The 17,835-nt window shown below is 49.6% G+C and overlaps 1 protein-coding gene across 1 annotated transcript; it reads left to right on the top strand.

The window, feature by feature from the left end:
* The first annotated feature begins 1,021 nt into the window (after nucleotides 1–1,021).
* Nucleotides 1,022–9,542, top strand: LOC144759358 (endogenous retrovirus group PABLB member 1 Env polyprotein-like). Its single transcript, XM_078646481.1, has 3 exons — nucleotides 1,022–2,359; nucleotides 9,209–9,337; nucleotides 9,531–9,542. Exons 1-3 carry the CDS (start codon nucleotides 1,022–1,024, stop codon nucleotides 9,540–9,542), a joined length of 1,479 nt encoding a protein of 492 aa, XP_078502607.1.
* Nucleotides 9,543–17,835: the final 8,293 nt, after the last annotated feature.

Genomic DNA, 17,835 nt, shown 5'->3' with positions numbered 1-17,835 from the left:
GGGCTAGGCATTCGGCAGAAGTTCCACGCTGCAAATCACCCCAATCAGCTGGATTAGTAGAATGTTACAATGGCACGCTTAAGCTAAAATTGGACAAAATCCAAGCGAGCACAGGTCTTAAATGGCCTGACACTCTACCCTTAGCACTCCTATCCACCAGAATGACTGTGCATTTGCCCATACGAAATTGTCTTCGGCCGCCCGACCAACATATGGGGAGTGCCTAGACCCACCAAATTCAGCGAACTCGAACACCCTGTTTTGCTTGATTATCTGTACGAATTGACGGCTAAATTGCGTGTTTGGCATCAACAGGTACACGACACCCTGCCTCCGGTCTCTGAGACTCCAGGACACGCGATAAACCCTAGATCCTGGGTGCTGGTAAGAAACTTCCAGAGAACGAAGAACGACCAGCCCAGGTGGACCGGACCGCACCTCGTCCTTCTCTCCACAAGATTGGCAGTCCGAGTGGAGGGAAAGAAGTACTGGATCCACGTGGTCCATTGTAAAAGGATCCCCCTTCCTCTGCCATATGACCAGTGGGTCCAGGAGGGTGTCGGTGACTCAGAAACTGAAACTATACCCCGTTTTCTACCTTTTAGTGATGCACGCGTTAAAGGAACACTGACTGAACAAAAGAGCGACAACATTCTGCAACCAGTTGTATCACCGTCAAAGCAATTAGACACTACAGAACCTGAACTCTTGTTCCACGACCAAACAGTACCTGGAAAACAAAGATACAATTTGAGACCAAGACCTATGGACAAATAAAAAAATATTCTTTTTCCTTCCTATTTTTGAAAGTGCAGCTCTCCCATCTGAGAAACTTGCTTATTTTTGTTTTTCGAACCGCCATCCGGGTTCCACTGCTAGGGCCGCGATTGCCCAAAGTCTTCGGGGTGCAGCTGACGACTTTAGGTCGGCGGTTCTGGTTGGTCCGAGGGAGTTGCCCTGGACTGACAGAAGCATTCCTTAGCAGAATCAACCTACCGTCGCGGGCAGCACTTTAGAGAGGATGGAGTTTCCCGATGTGGAGAGACCTGCCCAGAAAACAAACTTTAAAACAAAGATCTGTAATACAATGACAAATAAAAGCTTCTTGATATTGTGCATTTTTATGTTATTCAGTGTGATTATATTTTTTATAAGTTATGCTTTATTCTCTTTTCAAGTGACATTTGCACGCACTGCATCGCCTATACCCCCTCCTACTGTTTCCTCTCACTCTTTTCAACCCCTTCCCGAACACGAATCCGCCAGGAGATTAGAATTTATTAATAACTCCTTTGTTCAGCTCTTGCACCAACACCAACTAGTGATGAACACAACTAACTGCTGGGTTTGTGGCCTTAAGCCTCACACTACGGACAAAGGTATCCCTTATCTAATCCTGCCTTTCAGCCATAATGGTTCTGTGTGGGCATATAGAACAATGTTCATATATGCACGAGAAGTCCAACCCCTACGTTCTGTGAAAGACAACCCCAAGACCAGCGCCCTAATTAAAGGAATAGTTGACATGATTAAGGATGAAATTTCTTATGAAGCTATCCCGGACGACGAGATATTTGCATATATAAATTGGAACGTGACCGGATATGAAGCTACTCTGAGTGAGAAGCAGCAAGCTAAGAGTTCTTCCCTGATTTGGATTGTACCCCATCAGGGCCACCTGTGTCTGCAAGGTACTGGCAAGAATCCCAGAGCTCAGTTAGGAAAGAGTGTCTGTACTGAAACGTATGTTTTTGGGTCTCAGACTTCCGTAGCGTTTTTAGCAGCTAAGGGTACTTATTTCATCTGTCATGATAGAGCCTATACATGGTTACCCCCTGACTTTTCGGGCTCATGTTTTGTTTCGTTCCTGTTGCCTCCCACCTACACAGCTGCGGCAGATTACCACAAGACAAGGGTAGTTAGAGATGTCTTGAGTAAAGAAGACACTGCAGGTCAAGAAATTGGGGACTTTGCAAAGGGTTTTCTGCCGTTCTGGGGACCCATGGTTAACAGCAAGAACATAAGGCAATTAACAAGGGTGGTTGAGTCCACCGTGATTGAAACTGCTGGTGCCCTTAGTAACTTGACTGCTGAGCTCCAGTCGGATCGGCTTATGACCATTCAGAACAGGGTCGGTTTAGATGTCATACTTGCAGACCGAGGTGGGGTATGTAGATTGATCCAATCGAGTTGCTGTGTTTTCATCCCAGATAACGCTCCAACAGTGTACCAGGCCATCTCCAAACTGCATAAGATTTCCGAATCTATTCATGTGGATAAAGGAGATTGGTCGGGAATGGGGTGGTTCTGGGAACTGATATCCGGCTCGGGAAGGAAAATTCTGATGGTCATTGGGATGGTTTTAGCCATTCTTTTCCTGTTCTGTCTGTGCGTGCAGTGTGCTCCTGCAATATGTAGCCTCTGTGTTACATCATGTGTAAGGAAACCTGTATCAAGAGACGAGCTAAGTACTAGAATGATGTTACAGCAACATCTCAATGACTTTAGGAATATAGACCTGGACTCAGATTAGCATGAGATTATGTAGAATTGCCTATGTAAGGGCAAAAGGAGGGTTTGTGGTTCTGAAAATGTCTGGACTCGTGTATTAATTTTGGACTCGAGAATTATACTTCGCCGTAACAGGACGAATCTAGTATCAAAAGACCGATAATGACAAGTATACAATGCACAAGCATTTTCGTCGTATTCGAGGGACGGTTTCACCTCAAAATCGTCATTTACGTCCCAAACACTTGGCTTCCATTTTGTGTACGGCAGCCATTTTAGTGAGTTGCCCTGTACATAGGCTTATAATCCAGCTGAAATCAAATCCCAAAGGACACGTACACCTTGATTGACTCTTCCCTGACCTGGGCAAGTTGGAACCATTGCCCCAGGCCGAACCTGTTTGGTCAGTTCCTCTCCCAGTGGCCGAACAAGATAGCATCAAGGCACAGCCTACCATAAAACCTTTTCATCGCACACACGCACCCTGACGAATCTTGCTCACACCTGTCCCTGCTCCTTTCTCTCACTTGCTTTATGATGGGGAGGTGACCATCTTTATTGAGGGTCCACCGATATCTGATGAGAATGCTGGGCCTTGCCTTGTAATTTATTATGGGATGGACAAACTGAACTATGGCCTTGTCATCATGACTCTGCTTTTCCTTTGTAATAGAAACATTTCTATGGTATAGTAAAATGTAAAGGATGTTTGCCTAAAGCACAATATTTCGTATAAAAAGAGAAGCCTGACTTTGTGAATGGCGACAGTCTCCTGAGAATATACTTCCCGTGTGTTGTACTTCTAGGTCGCTTGTTACCTTGGTTGCAGCCAATAAAATCGATCCTTGACTTCACCTAGAAGACTCTGAGTTTCTGTGGTCTGAATCAGGAAAGAACTCGAGGTCATTGGGTGTGTTCCCTGACACCGCTGGGTTACCGGTGTAGCACCGGTTCTGAAAAACCCGCGACCTCAACACCTGAATTCGGTATTTTAACACCCAATTGGATTGGGTGGTAAAATACCGAATTTGTAGGGCCTTTGAGACTCAGAAGAGTCCCACCTACATTTGGGATTTACTGAAACGGTAAAAATACCGATTCGATATTTTACAAAATCGGTAAATTTACCGATTTTGTAAAATTCTGCCCCTATATGCCATTTCTTAAATACCGGTCGGTAACGGCCTAAATCGGCCGTTACCGACCGGTATTTAGGCTAATACATCTGGCCCAAAGCTCATGTTTCATTATGTAATGGTGTGACATATCAGCCAGAGCTGCCAGCTCTGGCACTGGGAAAGCAGGTTCGTGCCGCCTTTGAAGCGGAAGGGGTCGCGAGGGTTCATTGTATTATTTATTTATGCGTGCTTGTGTAGCGCGGACTTTACCCGCTTCAGAAGAGGACAGAACTGCTATAAGAGAACATTGCATGTGAACTAAATACAAAGCTCATGTTTCCTTGTGTCAGAAGGCCTGGGTGGGGTTATAAGTCTGGTTGTGTTAATCTAGGAATCTGTCTGTGCTGCCTGACAAAGCGCTTAGAGACCCCAGGGTTATATTGCGCTATATAAATCAAATAAAATAAATAAATAAAATAAATAAATGGTGTGGCATATCGGCCAGAGCTGCCAGCTTTGGCGCTGGGAAAGCAGGTTCGAGCCGCCTTTGAAGCGGCAGGGGTGGCGAGGGTTCATTGTATTATTTATTTATGCGTGCTTGTGTAGCGCGGACTTTACCCGCTTCAGAAGAGGACAGAACTGCTATAAGAGAATATTGCATGTGAACTAAATACAAAGCTCATGTTTCCTTATGTAATGGTGTGGCATATCGGCCAGAGCTGCCAGCTCTGGCGCTGGGAAAGCAGGTTCGAGCCGCCTTTGAAGCGGCAGGGGTCGAGAGTGTTCATTTTATTATTTATTTATGCGTGCTTGTGGAGCGCGGACTTTACTCGCTTCAGAAGAGGAGTAAAGTCCACATTTGTAAAGCGCACAATCACCCGTAAGGGTCTCTAGGCGCTGGGGGGCCGTCGGGAAGATTAAGCGAGCTATTGCCCAGAGTCACATGGTGCTGGGCTGACCTGCCGCCGGAGCCGGGGATCGAACCGAGGTCCCCAGATTCCAGCGTCAGTCGCCCTGGCCGCGGCGCCACCTGCTATAAGGAAACATTGCATGTGAACTAAATACAAAGCTCATGTTTCATTATGTAATGGTGTGGCATATCGGCCAGAGCTGCCAGCTCTGGCGCTGGGAAAGCAGGTTCGTGCCGCCTTTGAAGCGGCAGGGGTCGCGAGGGTTCATTGTATTATTTATTTATGCGTGCTTGTGTAGCGCGGACTTTACCCGCTTCAGAAGAGGACAGAACTGCTATAAGAGAACATTGCATGTGAACTAAATACAAAGCTCATGTTTCCTTATGTAATGGTGTGGCATATCGGCCAGAGCTGCCAGCTCTGGCGCTGGGAAAGCAGGTTCGAGCCGCCTTTGAAGCGGCAGGGGTCACGAGGGTTCATTGTATTATTTAGTTATGCGTGCTTGTGTAGCGCGGACTTTACCCGCTTCAGAAGAGGACAGAACTGCTATAAGAGAACATTGCATGTGAACTAAATACAAAGCTCATGTTTCCTTATGTAATGGTGTGGCATATCGGCCAGAGCTGCCAGCTCTGGCGCTGGGAAAGCAGGTTCGAGCCGCCTTTGAAGCGGCAGGGGTCGCGAGGGTTCATTGTATTATTTATTTATGCGTGCTTGTGGAGCGCGGACTTTACCCGCTTCAGAAGAGGACAGAACTGCTATAAGAGAACATTGCATGTGAACTAAATACAAAGCTCATGTTTCCTTATGTAATGGTGTGGCATATTGGCCAGAGCTGCCAGCTCTGGCTCTGGGAAAGCAGGTTTGAGCCGCCTTTGAAGCGGCAGGGATCGCGAGGGTTCATTGTATTATTTATTTATGCGTGCTTGTGTAGCGCGGACTTTACCCGCTTCAGAAGAGGACAGAACTGCTATAAGAGAACATTGCATGTGAACTAAATACAAAGCTCATGTTTCCTTATGTAATGGTGTGGCATATGGGCCAGAGCTGCCAGCTCTGGCGCTGGGAAAGCAGGTTTGAGCCGCCTTTGAAGCGGCAGGGGTCACGAGGGTTCATTGTATTATTTATTTATGCGTGCTTGTGTAGTGCGGACTTTACCCGCTTCAGAAGAGGACAGAACTGCTATAAGAGAACATTGCATGTGAACTAAATACAAAGCTCATGTTTCCTTATGTAATGGTGTGGCATATCGGCCAGAGCTGCCAGCTCTGGCGCTGGGAAGGCAGGTTTGAGCCGCCTTTGAAGCGGCAGGGGTCACGAGGGTTCATTGTATTATTTATTTATGCGTGCTTGTGTAGCGCGGACTTTACCCGCTTCAGAAGAGGACAGAACTGCTATAAGAGAACATTGCATGTGAACTAAATACAAAGCTCATGTTTCCTTATGTAATGGTGTGGCATATCGGCCAGAGCTGCCAGCTCTGGCGCTGGGAAAGCAGGTTCGAGCCGCCTTTGAAGCGGCAGGGGTCGCGAGTGTTCATTGTATTATTTATTTATGCGTGCTTGTGTAGCGCGGACTTTACCCGCTTCAGAAGAGGACAGAACTGCTATAAGAGAACATTGCATGTGAACTAAATACAAAGCTCATGTTTCCTTATGTAATGGTGTGGCATATCGGCCAGAGCTGCCAGCTCTGGCGCTGGGAAAGCAGGTTCGAGCCGCCTTTGAAGCGGCAGGGGTCGCGAGTGTTCATTGTATTATTTATTTATGCGTGCTTGTGTAGCGCGGACTTTACCCGCTTCAGAAGAGGACAGAACTGCTATATGAGAACATTGCATGTGAACTAAATACAACGCTCATGTTTCATTATGTAATGGTGTGGCATATTGGCCAGAGCTGCCAGCAGGTTCGAGTCTGGTCGCCGGCTCCACATCCTGAGATGCATGAGGCAAAAGTGACAATCGTGCGTGAACAAAGTACAAGAGGTAGCAAACGGTGCATTGCAGGAGGAAACGTTACAGGTTTCATAAAGCGCACAAAGTACAAGTCGAGGTGTTACACTGCAACAAACGGAGGACAGATGGCGATGGCCACAGCTCGCGCTTGGGGCAGCCTTTGTAGTCACGCGGGCCACTCAAGCATTTGTCATCCGTGAGTAAAGGCGCATCATCCGCGGTCCCTCAGGAACAGGCCCCCGTTTCCTACCAACTATGCATTCACAATTGTCACTTTTACCTCATGTAACTTAACGTCTGCTTTTGTAATCTGTTCTCGTGTAATGTTCTCATCATGTATCAGTTCTGTTCCTATTGTGAAGCGCTCTGAAGCCTTCGGGGAAAGTCCGCGCTATATAAAAATGCATAAAGTGGAGTGGTGTGGCTCACTGGTTAGAGGCGGCAGACCCTGGAGCAGAAGACGGTCCGGGACCAGGGTTCGAACCCCGACGCGGCAGGGTCTTGGACCAGGGTCAACGGACTCGAAAATTCTCGCCTCGGTGCCTACTCGAACTAGGGATCACACTCGGCAACTCTGGGCATTAGCTTGCCTCATCTCCACAACGGCCCCTCACATACGTCGGGGATGCCTGGTTTCACCTTGGAGATACCCAGTAAGGACCATCTCACAGAGAAAGCCAGGACGGGTTCCCCAGCGGTCTACAGCGCAGAGATACTCCTTCGGGAGTCGATTCTAGCGCTTTAGAAACCCACAATCAATCAATCATAAATAAATAAATTAAAAATAAATAAATGCATTGTGCACTAGTGACGCTTAATGCAGGCACTATTTGTGCACTAGTGACGCTTAATGCAGGCACTATGTGTGCACTAGTGACGCCTAATGAAGGCACTATGTGTGCACTAGTGCCACTTAATGCAGGCACTATTTGTGCACTAGTGACGCTTCATGCAGGCACTATGTGTGCACTAGTGAGGCTTAATGCAGGCACTATGTGTGCACTAGTGACGCTTAATGCAGGCACTATTTGTGCACTAGTGACGCTTAATGCAGGCCCTATTTGTGCACTAGTGACGCTTAATGCAGGCACTATGTGTGCACTAGTGACGCTTAATGCAGGCACTATTTGTGCACTAGTGACGCTTAATGCAGGCACTATTTGTGCACCAGTGACGCTTAATGGAGGCACTATGTGTGCACTAGTGACGCTTAATGCAGGCACTATGTGTGCACCAGTGCCGCTTAATGCAGGCACTATTTGTGCACTAGTGACGCTTAATGCAGGCACTATGTGTGCACTAGTGACGCTTAATGCAGGCACTATTTGTGCACTAGTGACGCTTAATGCAGGCACTATGTGTGCACTAGTGACGCTTACTGCAGGCACTGTTTGTGCACTAGTGACGCTTAATGCAGGCTTTATGTGTGCACTAGTGACGCTTAATGCAGGCACTGTTTGTGCACTAATGACGCTTAATGCAGGCACTATTTGTGCACTAGTGACGCTTAATGCAGGCACTATGTGTGCACTAGTGACGCTTAATGCAGGCACTATGTGTGCACTAGTGACGCTTAATGCAGGCACTATGTGTGCACTAGTGACGCTTAATGCAAGCACTATGTGTGCACTAGTGACGCTTAATGCAGGCACTATGTGTGCACTAGTGACGCTTAATGCAGGCACTATTTGTGCACTAGTGACGCTTAATGCAGGCACTATGTGTGTACTAGTGGCGCTAAATGCAGGCACTATGTGTGCACTAGTGATGTTTAATGCAGGCACTATGTGTGCACTAGTGATGTTTAATGCAGGCACTACGTGTGCACTAGTGACGCTTAATGCAGGCACTACGTGTGCACTAGTGACGCTTAATGCAGGCACTATTTGTGCACTAGTGACGCTTAATGCAGGCACTATTTGTGCACTAGTGACGCTTAATGCAGGCACTATGTGTGCACTAGTGACGCTTAATGCAGGCACTATTTGTGCACTAGTGGCGCTTAATGCAGGCACTATGTGTGCGCTAGTGACGTTTAATGCAGGCACTATGTGGGCACTAGTGACGCTTAATGCAGGCACTATGTGTGCACTAGTGATGCTTAATGCAGGCACTGTTTGTGCACTAGTGACGCTTAATGCAGGCACTATGTGTGCACTAGTGCCGCTTAATGCAGGCACTATTTGTGCACTAGTGACGCTTAATGCAGGCACTGTTTGTGCACAAGTGACGCTTAATGCAGGCACTATGTGTGCACTAGTGCCGCTTAATGCAGGTACTATGTGTGCACTAGTGACGCTTAATGCAGGCACTATGTGTGCACTAGTGACGCTTAATGCAGGCACTATGTGTGCACTAGTGACGCTTAATTTTGGCCTTCAGATCCAGCGGAATGTCCATCTTCAAGAGAGTTTTCAGATACACTTCAATCCCTCAATTTTGTGTCACATGTTCATTCTCCCACTCACGTCAAAGGACATATCTTAGATCAGATTTGGTCCTTGAACTGTCCGGTAGACTCCCTATCCATCTTACCCTGCACCTGGTCTGACCATCATTTGATTTCGTTTACCCTTCCCATTAACCCTACCGTTAGGCCCCTGCTCCCAAAGAATGTTTGGGTCCGCTCATGGAGCCGAGTGGATCCGGAGAATTTATCCGCATTGTTAACTTCTTCCTACCCTACCCTACAAGGCCTATCCACTCTTTCTCAGGCCGCTGCTATTGAAAACTGGCTCTCCTCAGGCTGTGATTCCATTGCCCCGCTGAAGCGGGTGACATCAAAGCGGGAGAAGGATGCCAACTTGTGGTTTAACGAGGATCTTAAGACCATCAAACTAGCGGTACGCCGAGCCGAGCGTGCCTGGAGGAGGAATTATTGTCCCTTACTCAGATCTGAGTTTACCACTCTTCTGGCTCAATACAAGAAGGCCATTTTGGTGGCAAAAACGGCCTACTTCTCCTCTAAGATTGTTGCAGCTGAGAATCAACCGAGGGAAATTTTCTCGATTGTCCACAATTGGCATTCTCCGATAGGACATCTCTTAAGCCCTCCCCTTCCCAGGACCTTTGTCACTCTTTAAATAATTTCTTTATTGAGAAGATTGCTATTATCAAAGCCAACATTCCCTCACCTTCCCCGACTTTTGTTGACCCTCAGTGTCCTCCACCTAAGGGACAACTCGATGCCCTTCCCCTCCTGACTAAGGAATCCTTGACCTCGATAATTCCCCTTGTTAAATCTGGCTCCCCATTGGACGCTTGCCCCGCGCACATCCTTCACCACATTTATACAACTTGTCCAGATCCCCCTCTTCACTTCCTCAACAGTTCTCTTTCCCAGGGGGTTGTAGCCAACCCACTGAAAACAGCTGTTATTGTTCCCATCCTAAAGAAGCCCGGCGCAGACCCTTCGGTCCCCGACAATTTCGCCCCATCTCTCTCCTACCATTTTTGGCTAAGGTGCTCGAACGCCATGTTACCAAGTCTTTGAGCACGTTTGTGGAGGAGTATGGGGTTTTGGCTCCCCCCAGGCCGGCTTCCGGCCCGCACACTCTACGGAGTCCGTAGTACTCTCGGTCCTTGACAACCTCAGGGAGGGAATGGATACCAACCAGGCCCAGGCTTTGGTCCTCCTCGATCTCAGCCGCCTTTGACACGGTTGACCATACCATCTTACTTTCCTGTGTCGGGGCGGCGGGGATCGGGGGTACCGCCCTGGTATGGCTATCCTCCTTCCTGAGGGACCGCACCCAGGCTGTTTGCCTGGGTGATTTTTCTGCGGACTTCCGGAAAGTTCAGTGCGGGGTCCCCCAAGGTTCCTCCCTTTCACCTCTTTTGTTCAACCTCTATATTGCCCCCCTTATTTTTTCGTTGCAGCAAATGGAGGTCAGCGTATACAATTATGCGGATGACCTCCAACTTGTTTTCAATCTGTCTTCTTCCTCTGCTTCCATTTCAAACTTCCAGTCTATTATGATTTTTATCCGGGACTGGATGAACTACAACCACTTGAAACTTAACCCGGATAAGACCGAGCTGGTGTTGACGGGTGGTTGCTCCAGTCCCTGGTCTTCACTTTTTTGGCCCCCTTCCTTAGGTTCTCCCCCGGTTCCTTCTACCTCAGTTAAAACTTTAGGTATCAAACTTAATTCTCAGCTCGCTCTTCACTCCCAGGTTAGTTCTGTGGTGTCCTCTTCTTTTCTGTCACTACGCACCATCCGCAAGGTACCCCGCTTTTTTTCCTTTGATGCCTTGAAATTGATCATCCTGGCGATGGTTATTTCCCGCCTGGATTATGGCAACGCCCTATATGCAGGTATTCCTGCATATTGTTTAAGGCGCTTGCAGCTGATCCAGAACCAGGCGGCACGGTTGGTGTTTAATCTTCCAAAATCCCACCACGTAACACCCCTTCTCAAATCCTTACACTGGCTCCCTGTCCGTGAACGCGTCCAGTTTAAGCTTGCTTCTATCACCTTTCAAGCATGACTGGGCGCGGCCCCGGCCTTTATCACATCTGAGATCGTTCCCTATGTTCCAACTAGGGAACTACGCTCATCCACCCAATCCCTGTTGTCAGTCTCCCGTTTCCGGAGGAAGAAATGGGGAGGATAGAAGTTCGCGACCCTTGCCCCAGTCCTGTGGAATTCCCTGCCTTTAGAGCTTAGATCTCTAACTCTTTACCCTCAATTCCGGAAAAAACTCAAAGCCCATTTATTTGCTAAATCTTTTAACTAGATCACTTGCTGTTTTTGTTTTCCTTTTTTCTTATCTTCTGTTACTCCTCCTCTGGGGATCTGCCTGTTGCAGCGCCATGAAACCGCTGGTGCAAGTGCGCTATACAAATATTTTAAAACTCAAACTCAAACTCAAACTATGTGTGCAATAGTGACGCTTAATGCAGGCACTATGTGTGCACTAGTGACGCTTAATGCAGGCACTATGTGTGCACTAGTGGCGCTTAATGCAGGCACTATGTGTGCACTAGTGACGTTTAATGCAGGCACTATGTGTGCACTAGTGACTCTTAATGCAGGCACTATGTGTGCACTAGTGACGCTTAATGCAGGCACTATTTGTGCACTAGTGACGCTTAATGCAGGCACTATTTGTGCACTAGTGGCGCTAGTGATGCTTAATGCAGGCACTATGTGTGCACTAGTGACGCTTAATGCAGGCACTATGTGTGCACTAGTGACGCTTAATGCAGGCACTATTTGTGCACTAGTGATGCTTAATGCAGGCACTATTTGTGCACTAGTGACGCTTAATGCAGGCACTATGTGTGCACTAGTGACGCTTATTGCAGGCACTATGTGTGCACTAGTGACGCTTAATGCAGGCACTATTTGTGCACTAGTGGCGCTTAATGCAGGCACTATGTGTGCACTAGTGATGCTTAATGCAGGCACTATGTGGGCACTAGTGACGCTTAATGCAGGCACTATGTGTGCACTAGTGACGCTTAATGCAGGCACTGTTTGTGCACTAGTGACGCTTAATGCAGGCACTATGTGTGCACTAGTGCCGCTTAATGCAGGCACTATTTGTGCACTAGTGACGCTTAATGCAGGCACTGTTTGTGCACTAGTGACGCTTAATGCAGGCACTATGTGTGCACTAGTGCCGCTTAATGCGGGCATTATGTGTGCACTAGTGACGCTTCATGCAGGCACTGTTTGTGCACTAGTGATGCTTAATGCAGGCACTATTTGTGCACTAGTGACGCTTAATGCAGGCACTGTTTGTGCACTAGTGACGCTTAATGCAGGCATTAGTGCATGCATGCAGTGGAGTAGTGTGGCTCACTGGTTAGAGGCGGCAGGCCTGATAGCAGAAGTCAGCCTGGGACCAGGGTTCAATTCCCGACGCGGCAGGGTCGTGGACCTTGGTCAGCGGACTCGATAATTCTCGCTTCGGTGCTTACTCTAATCAGGGGTTCCACTCGGCAACTCTGGGCATTAGCTTGCCTAATCTCCACAACGGCCCACCAATTCCGGGGATGCCTGGCTCCACCTTGGGGACTCCCAGCAAGGGACCATCCCACAGGGAAAGCCAGGACGGGTTCCCCAGAGTTATACAGCGCCGGGACGCCCCGTTGCTGGGGCAGCTGTGCGCTTTACAAGTATACTACATTTACATTTACATTTATGTGCGCACTAGTGACGCTTCATGCAGGCACTGTTTGTGCACTACTGCCGCTTAATGCAGGCACTATTTGTGCACTAGTGACGCTTAACGCAGGCACTGTTTGTGCACTAGTGACGCTTAATGCAGGCACTATGTGTGCACTAGTGCCGCTTAATGCAGGCATTATGTGTGCACTAGTGACGCTTCATGCAGGCACTGTTTGTGCACTAGTGACGCTTAATGCAGGTACTATGTGTGCACTAGTGACGCTTAATGCAGGAATTATGTGTGCACTAGTGACGCTTAATGCAGGCACTATGTGTGCACTAGTGCCGCTTAATCCAGGCATTATGTGTGCACTAGTGACGCTTCATGCAGGCACTGTTTGTGCACTAGTGACGCTTAATGCAGGTACTATGTGTGCACTAGTGACGCTTAATGCAGGAATTATGTGTGCACTAGTGACGCTTAATGCAGGCACTATTTGTGCACTAGTGACACTTAATCCAGGCACTGTTTGTGCACTAGTGACGCTTCATGCAGGCACTATTTCGAGGCGGACCCAACTCCTTGCCTGCGCTCCTATTGTTGCCCTTCCGGGCCTCAAGACGCTGCACCCGGTGCCCCGCCCCCGCAGGGGGGCGTGGGGGGTTAATGCCGCTGGGCGAGCAGGGATAATAAGGACAGCTGGGTGATCTAAGCTCCGATCCCACGCGACCTTAAGCCAGCAGCAGCTGGAGCCACGGGCTCGTGTTCTGCCCGGGATGCTAAAAGGTGGCTCAAGTGGCCCCCGGCCCCCAAAGCGCAGTCCGGCCGAGTCACTTTGGAAGCGCTTGAGACATTCCGAGAGTTAGTTCCCATCATTGTGACTGTGAGTGTCCCGCTCCGTTTCTACTTCTTCTTCATTGTGTGCTCTAACCCGATGGGGCATAAATGCGCCTTGTCGTCCGTCGTCGAGGCGCTGCAATGCAGGCGCGCGCGGTGCAAACTCTCATGCTGTTAAATGGCGCCAGAGCCTTTGCTCGTCCATTCCAGCGTGTACCTGCCAGCTACGCTCGGTCATCCCTGCATCGCTGCAGACCTGACATTGGTCCTCTACACTCCTGCTCGTCGTCTACAAGGGAGAGTAGATTCCTCTATTTATTGTTATTATGGACTCTTGCCTACCCCTCATGTAACCTTTGTTTTCGCTGCTGTTCTAATTCTGGCTAGCGATTTACATATATATACCTTGCTTATCTCCAAGGAGTGTCATCAACGTACCCTCATGTCTACTGTGCGCGCCTTTACGTATTGTCACTACGTGTCTTTATCTACACCTAACACAGCTCACGTCATGGATTCTATGAAGCCCTCCTATGCCTTCAGCTCAAGCCAGGATGTGACCTTCAAGCTAGAGGGTCGACCTCGAAGGGGTCGACCAAGGGGCACAACAGACAGTCCTCAACATCAATTATCCGTCCGGTGGGGGTGACTGGAGGGTGTTTTGGGACTGCCCCCGTCTGACCACTCCCCCTGGATGACGCACTTTTAACGTCACTGGCAATGGCGGGGCGACCACAAAATTCCTGAATGCCAGACTCCGGCAGGCGAGTTATTTTCACCCCCAGAGGTGCTGTGTGAGGTGAGCGCGCCGTGTGATCTGCTGCAGGTGAGTTGTGGTGCTGTGTGAGCTGAGCGCGCCGTGTGATCTGCTGCAGGTGAGTTGTGGTGCTGTGTGAGGTGAGCGCGCCGTGTGATCTGCTGCAGGTGAGTTGTGGTGCTGTGTGAGCTGAGCGCGCCGTGTGATCTGCTGCAGGTGAGTTGTGGTGCTGTGTGAGGTGAGCGCGCCGTGTGATCTGCTGCAGGTGAGTTGTGGTGCTGTGTGAGCTGAGCGCGCCGTGTGATCTGCTGCAGGTGAGTTGTGGTGCTGTGTGAGGTGAGCCGTGTGATCTGCTGCAAGTGAGTTGTGGTGCTGTGTGAGGTGAGCCGTGTGATCTGCTGCAGGTGAGTTGTGGTGCTGTGTGAGGTGAGCGCCGTGTGATCTGCTGCAGGTGAGTTGTGGTGCTGTGTGAGGTGAGCGCGCCGTGTGATCTGCTGCAGGTGAGTTGTGGTGCTGTGTGAGGTGAGCGCGCCGTGTGATCTGCTGCAGGTGAGTTGTGGTGCTGTGTGAGGTGAGCGCGCCGTGTGATCTGCTGCAGGTGAGTTGTGTGAGGTGAGCGCGCCGTGTGATCTGCTGCAGGTGAGTTGTGGTGCTGTGTGAGGTGAGCGCGCCGTGTGATCTGCTGCAGGTGAGTTGTGTGAGGTGAGCGCGCCGTGTGATCTGCTGCAGGTGAGTTGTGGTGCTGTGTGAGGCGAGAGCGCCGTGTGATCTGCTGCAGGTGAGTTGTGGTGCTGTGTGAGGTGAGCGCGCCGTGTGATCTGCTGCAGGTGAGTTGTGGTGCTGTGTGAGGTGAGCGCACCGTGTGATCTGCTGCAGGTGAGTTGTGGTGCTGTGTGAGGTGAGCGCGCCGTGTGATCTGCTGCAGGTGAGTTGTGGTGCTGTGTGAGGTGAGCCGTGTGATCTGCTGCAGGTGAGTTGTGGTGCTGTGTGAGGTGAGCGCGCCGTGTGATCTGCTGCAGGTGAGCGCGCCGTGTGATCTGCTGCAGGTGAGTTGTGGTGCTGTGTGAGGTGAGTGCGCCGTGTGATCTGCTGCAGGTGAGCGCGCCGTGTGATCTGCTGCAGGTGAGTTGTGGTGCTGTGTGAGGTGAGCGCTCCGTGGGATCTGCTGCAGGTGAGTTGTGTGAGGTGAGCGCGCCGTGTGATCTGCTGCAGGTGAGTTGTGGGGGGGGCAGACACAGAGAGGTGAGTTCTTTTCACCCGGAAGTGCTGTGCTTGTACTTGATGCAGTTTGCAGCAGCGTGTTCCAGCCTAAGTGTAATGTTTTTAGTAATATCCCCGGCGCTGGGTCCATAGAGACTGTTCTAATTGTATTTAAAGAGACCGTCTGCACTGGAGCGAGACTTGCTTTGTGTTTAACCCTCCTGTCCTGGCCTTGCCTCTGATCCGGTGCTTGTAGCGCCTAGAGCCCTCTGAGTTCAGTCCAAGTGTCTCATTAAACAGAGTGTGTGTGTGTGTGTGTGGGGGGGGGGGGTGCCACGACAGGTCCATCCTTTTGTCATTGTATAAAACCAGCTCCCCGACTTGTGTTTGGTGTAAACTCCTCCGCCCGGTGTGTTTCACTCCAAGAGTTGAATGTGAGTCCGGTGTCCCATGCTGACACCGGGGGAGGGGCAGACGATAAACAAGCCTTGGCTGCGGCACGCCTGCTGCCTGAATACTGGGGAGGGGCAGACGATAAACAAGCCTTGGCTGCGGCACGCCTGCTGCTTGAATACGGGGGAGGGGCAGACGATAAACAAGCCTTGGCTGCGGCACGCCTGCTCTCTGAATACGGGGGAGGGGCAGACGATAAACAAGCCTTGGCTGCGGCACGCCTGCTCTCTGAATACGGGGGAGGGGCAGACGATAAACAAGCCTTGGCTGCGGCACGCCTGCTGCCTGAATACGGGGGAGGGGCAGACGATAAACAAGCCTTGGCTGCGGCACGCCTGCTCTCTGAATACGGGGGAGGGGCAGACGATAAACAAGCCTTGGCTGCGGCACGCCTGCTGCCTGAATACGGGGGAGGGGCAGACGATAAACGAGCCTTGGCTGCTGCACGCCTGCTGCCTGGATACGTGTCAATGTGCACAGTGTGTGTTCACCTGCAGAACTGAGAGCGAGTATCGATGACTTTATTCTTCCTGAGAGACATTGTGAAGAAGCTACCAGCTAAGCCGTGACGTGTGTGAATTAAGCAAATAGTTATAAACACATTTGCACAAGGTACAGTCTGGGGATTACTTAAATCTACATTTTAAAAGCACTTTTTGTATCTGAAGGTTTTGATTAACGGAATGTTGATTAACCAGGAAATCGCTCCAGAATTATGCGGAACGGTCATTGCGATGAAAGCCCCACGAGTCCCTGTGAAATGTTTATTTTTAAATACCACTGTTGTGCAATAACATCATCCAAGCTCGAAGTGTGTATGTGAACTTGTACTATATATTTTCTATAGCAGTGAACATGGGTGTTTCTATACCGTTATTTGGAGCAGCTGTGCTTGTTGATGTGGTCGCACCTTACAGGAGTACAGAGGGCACGTCCCATATTACCACAGTCCAGGGCCCAGTTTACTGCCTGTGCCGAGAGGCTCAGTCGGCTGCATTCGCTGCATGCACCAGACGGATGGGACGCTGCGCCACCGCCTAATCCTTCACCCTGATGTATTCAACCTCACTGGTGAGCGAGAGGCCCTGGACCCACGCGAGCCACCCCCCCCCCCCCCCTTCCTCCCTTCTTGGCACTTGCATCACTCCTATCACCCGGCACCATGACGGGGAGTTCCTTAGCCACTCCCCCTAAACGCAACCGGGTATTTTTGAACCATACTATGGCGGCCTTTCGCAGTGGCTTTGTGGTAAATAAATAATTAATTACCGGTACTATTTTTGAATACATTGAATAAAACAGATAGCTCAATAAATAAGAGACAGGATTCGAGGTATCGGAGTCTAACAGGCTTTAATCAGGCATAAGGGGAGGGACTGGAACGGGATAGCCTGTACGGAAATAGACTGATGGCAGCTGCCGGGGAATGGGTAAGGGGGTAAGGGAGGAAGGGTAGCTTTCAATAACAGTACACAGTATATATACTAAAACAATTACATTACATTCAATACAGTAGGCGTAGCAGTAGGCGTAACTCGTAGCAGTCGCGAAAGATAAGGACAAAATGATGTAACAAGAAGGCGTGTACAGGGCGTATACATAGACATGTGATGTAAACGTCACAGAAGTGTCATGAATGGGGCGGAAACATGGAGGGGGCTACCTGAGCAGCTGGGACCTTTAACCTAGTGGTGCGCGCAAACGGGCAATGACGTGTGACTAGGGAGAACTGGGGGCTATGACTTCTACACTAGAAGAGGAGACTAAAGTCTGCGGTGTCAGGACGACATGTACCTATATCATATCTGGTATCTGGTGTTTGGAGTACATGTTGATAGAAACTAAAAGTTATCAGGGCAAAGGCTACTTGACACTAAGACTGGTGCATGCATAATTTTACATGTATTGCGTGTGCGAGGAATATTCTATGAATATTAATACAGTATTTCTCTTACATGGAGACAGAAAGGCTAG

Source organism: Lissotriton helveticus, chromosome 1_1 (assembly GCF_964261635.1).
Source record: "Lissotriton helveticus chromosome 1_1, aLisHel1.1, whole genome shotgun sequence".
Lineage (NCBI taxonomy): Eukaryota > Metazoa > Chordata > Amphibia > Caudata > Salamandridae > Lissotriton > Lissotriton helveticus.
Note: the sequence above shows the minus strand (reverse complement) of the source record. Positions and strands in the feature narration are given on the sequence as shown.

What these genes read in the sequence shown, in the direction of transcription:
- LOC144759358 (XM_078646481.1), top strand. Translation starts at nt 1,022, where the DNA reads ATGGAGTTTCCCGATGTGGAGAGACCTGCCCAGAAAACAAACTTTAAA. An exon ending in TTCTGATGGTCATTGGGATG is followed by an intron (nt 2,360 to 9,208) that starts GTTTTAGCCATT and finishes ACTCTTTCTCAG; the next exon opens with GCCGCTGCTATTGAAAACTG.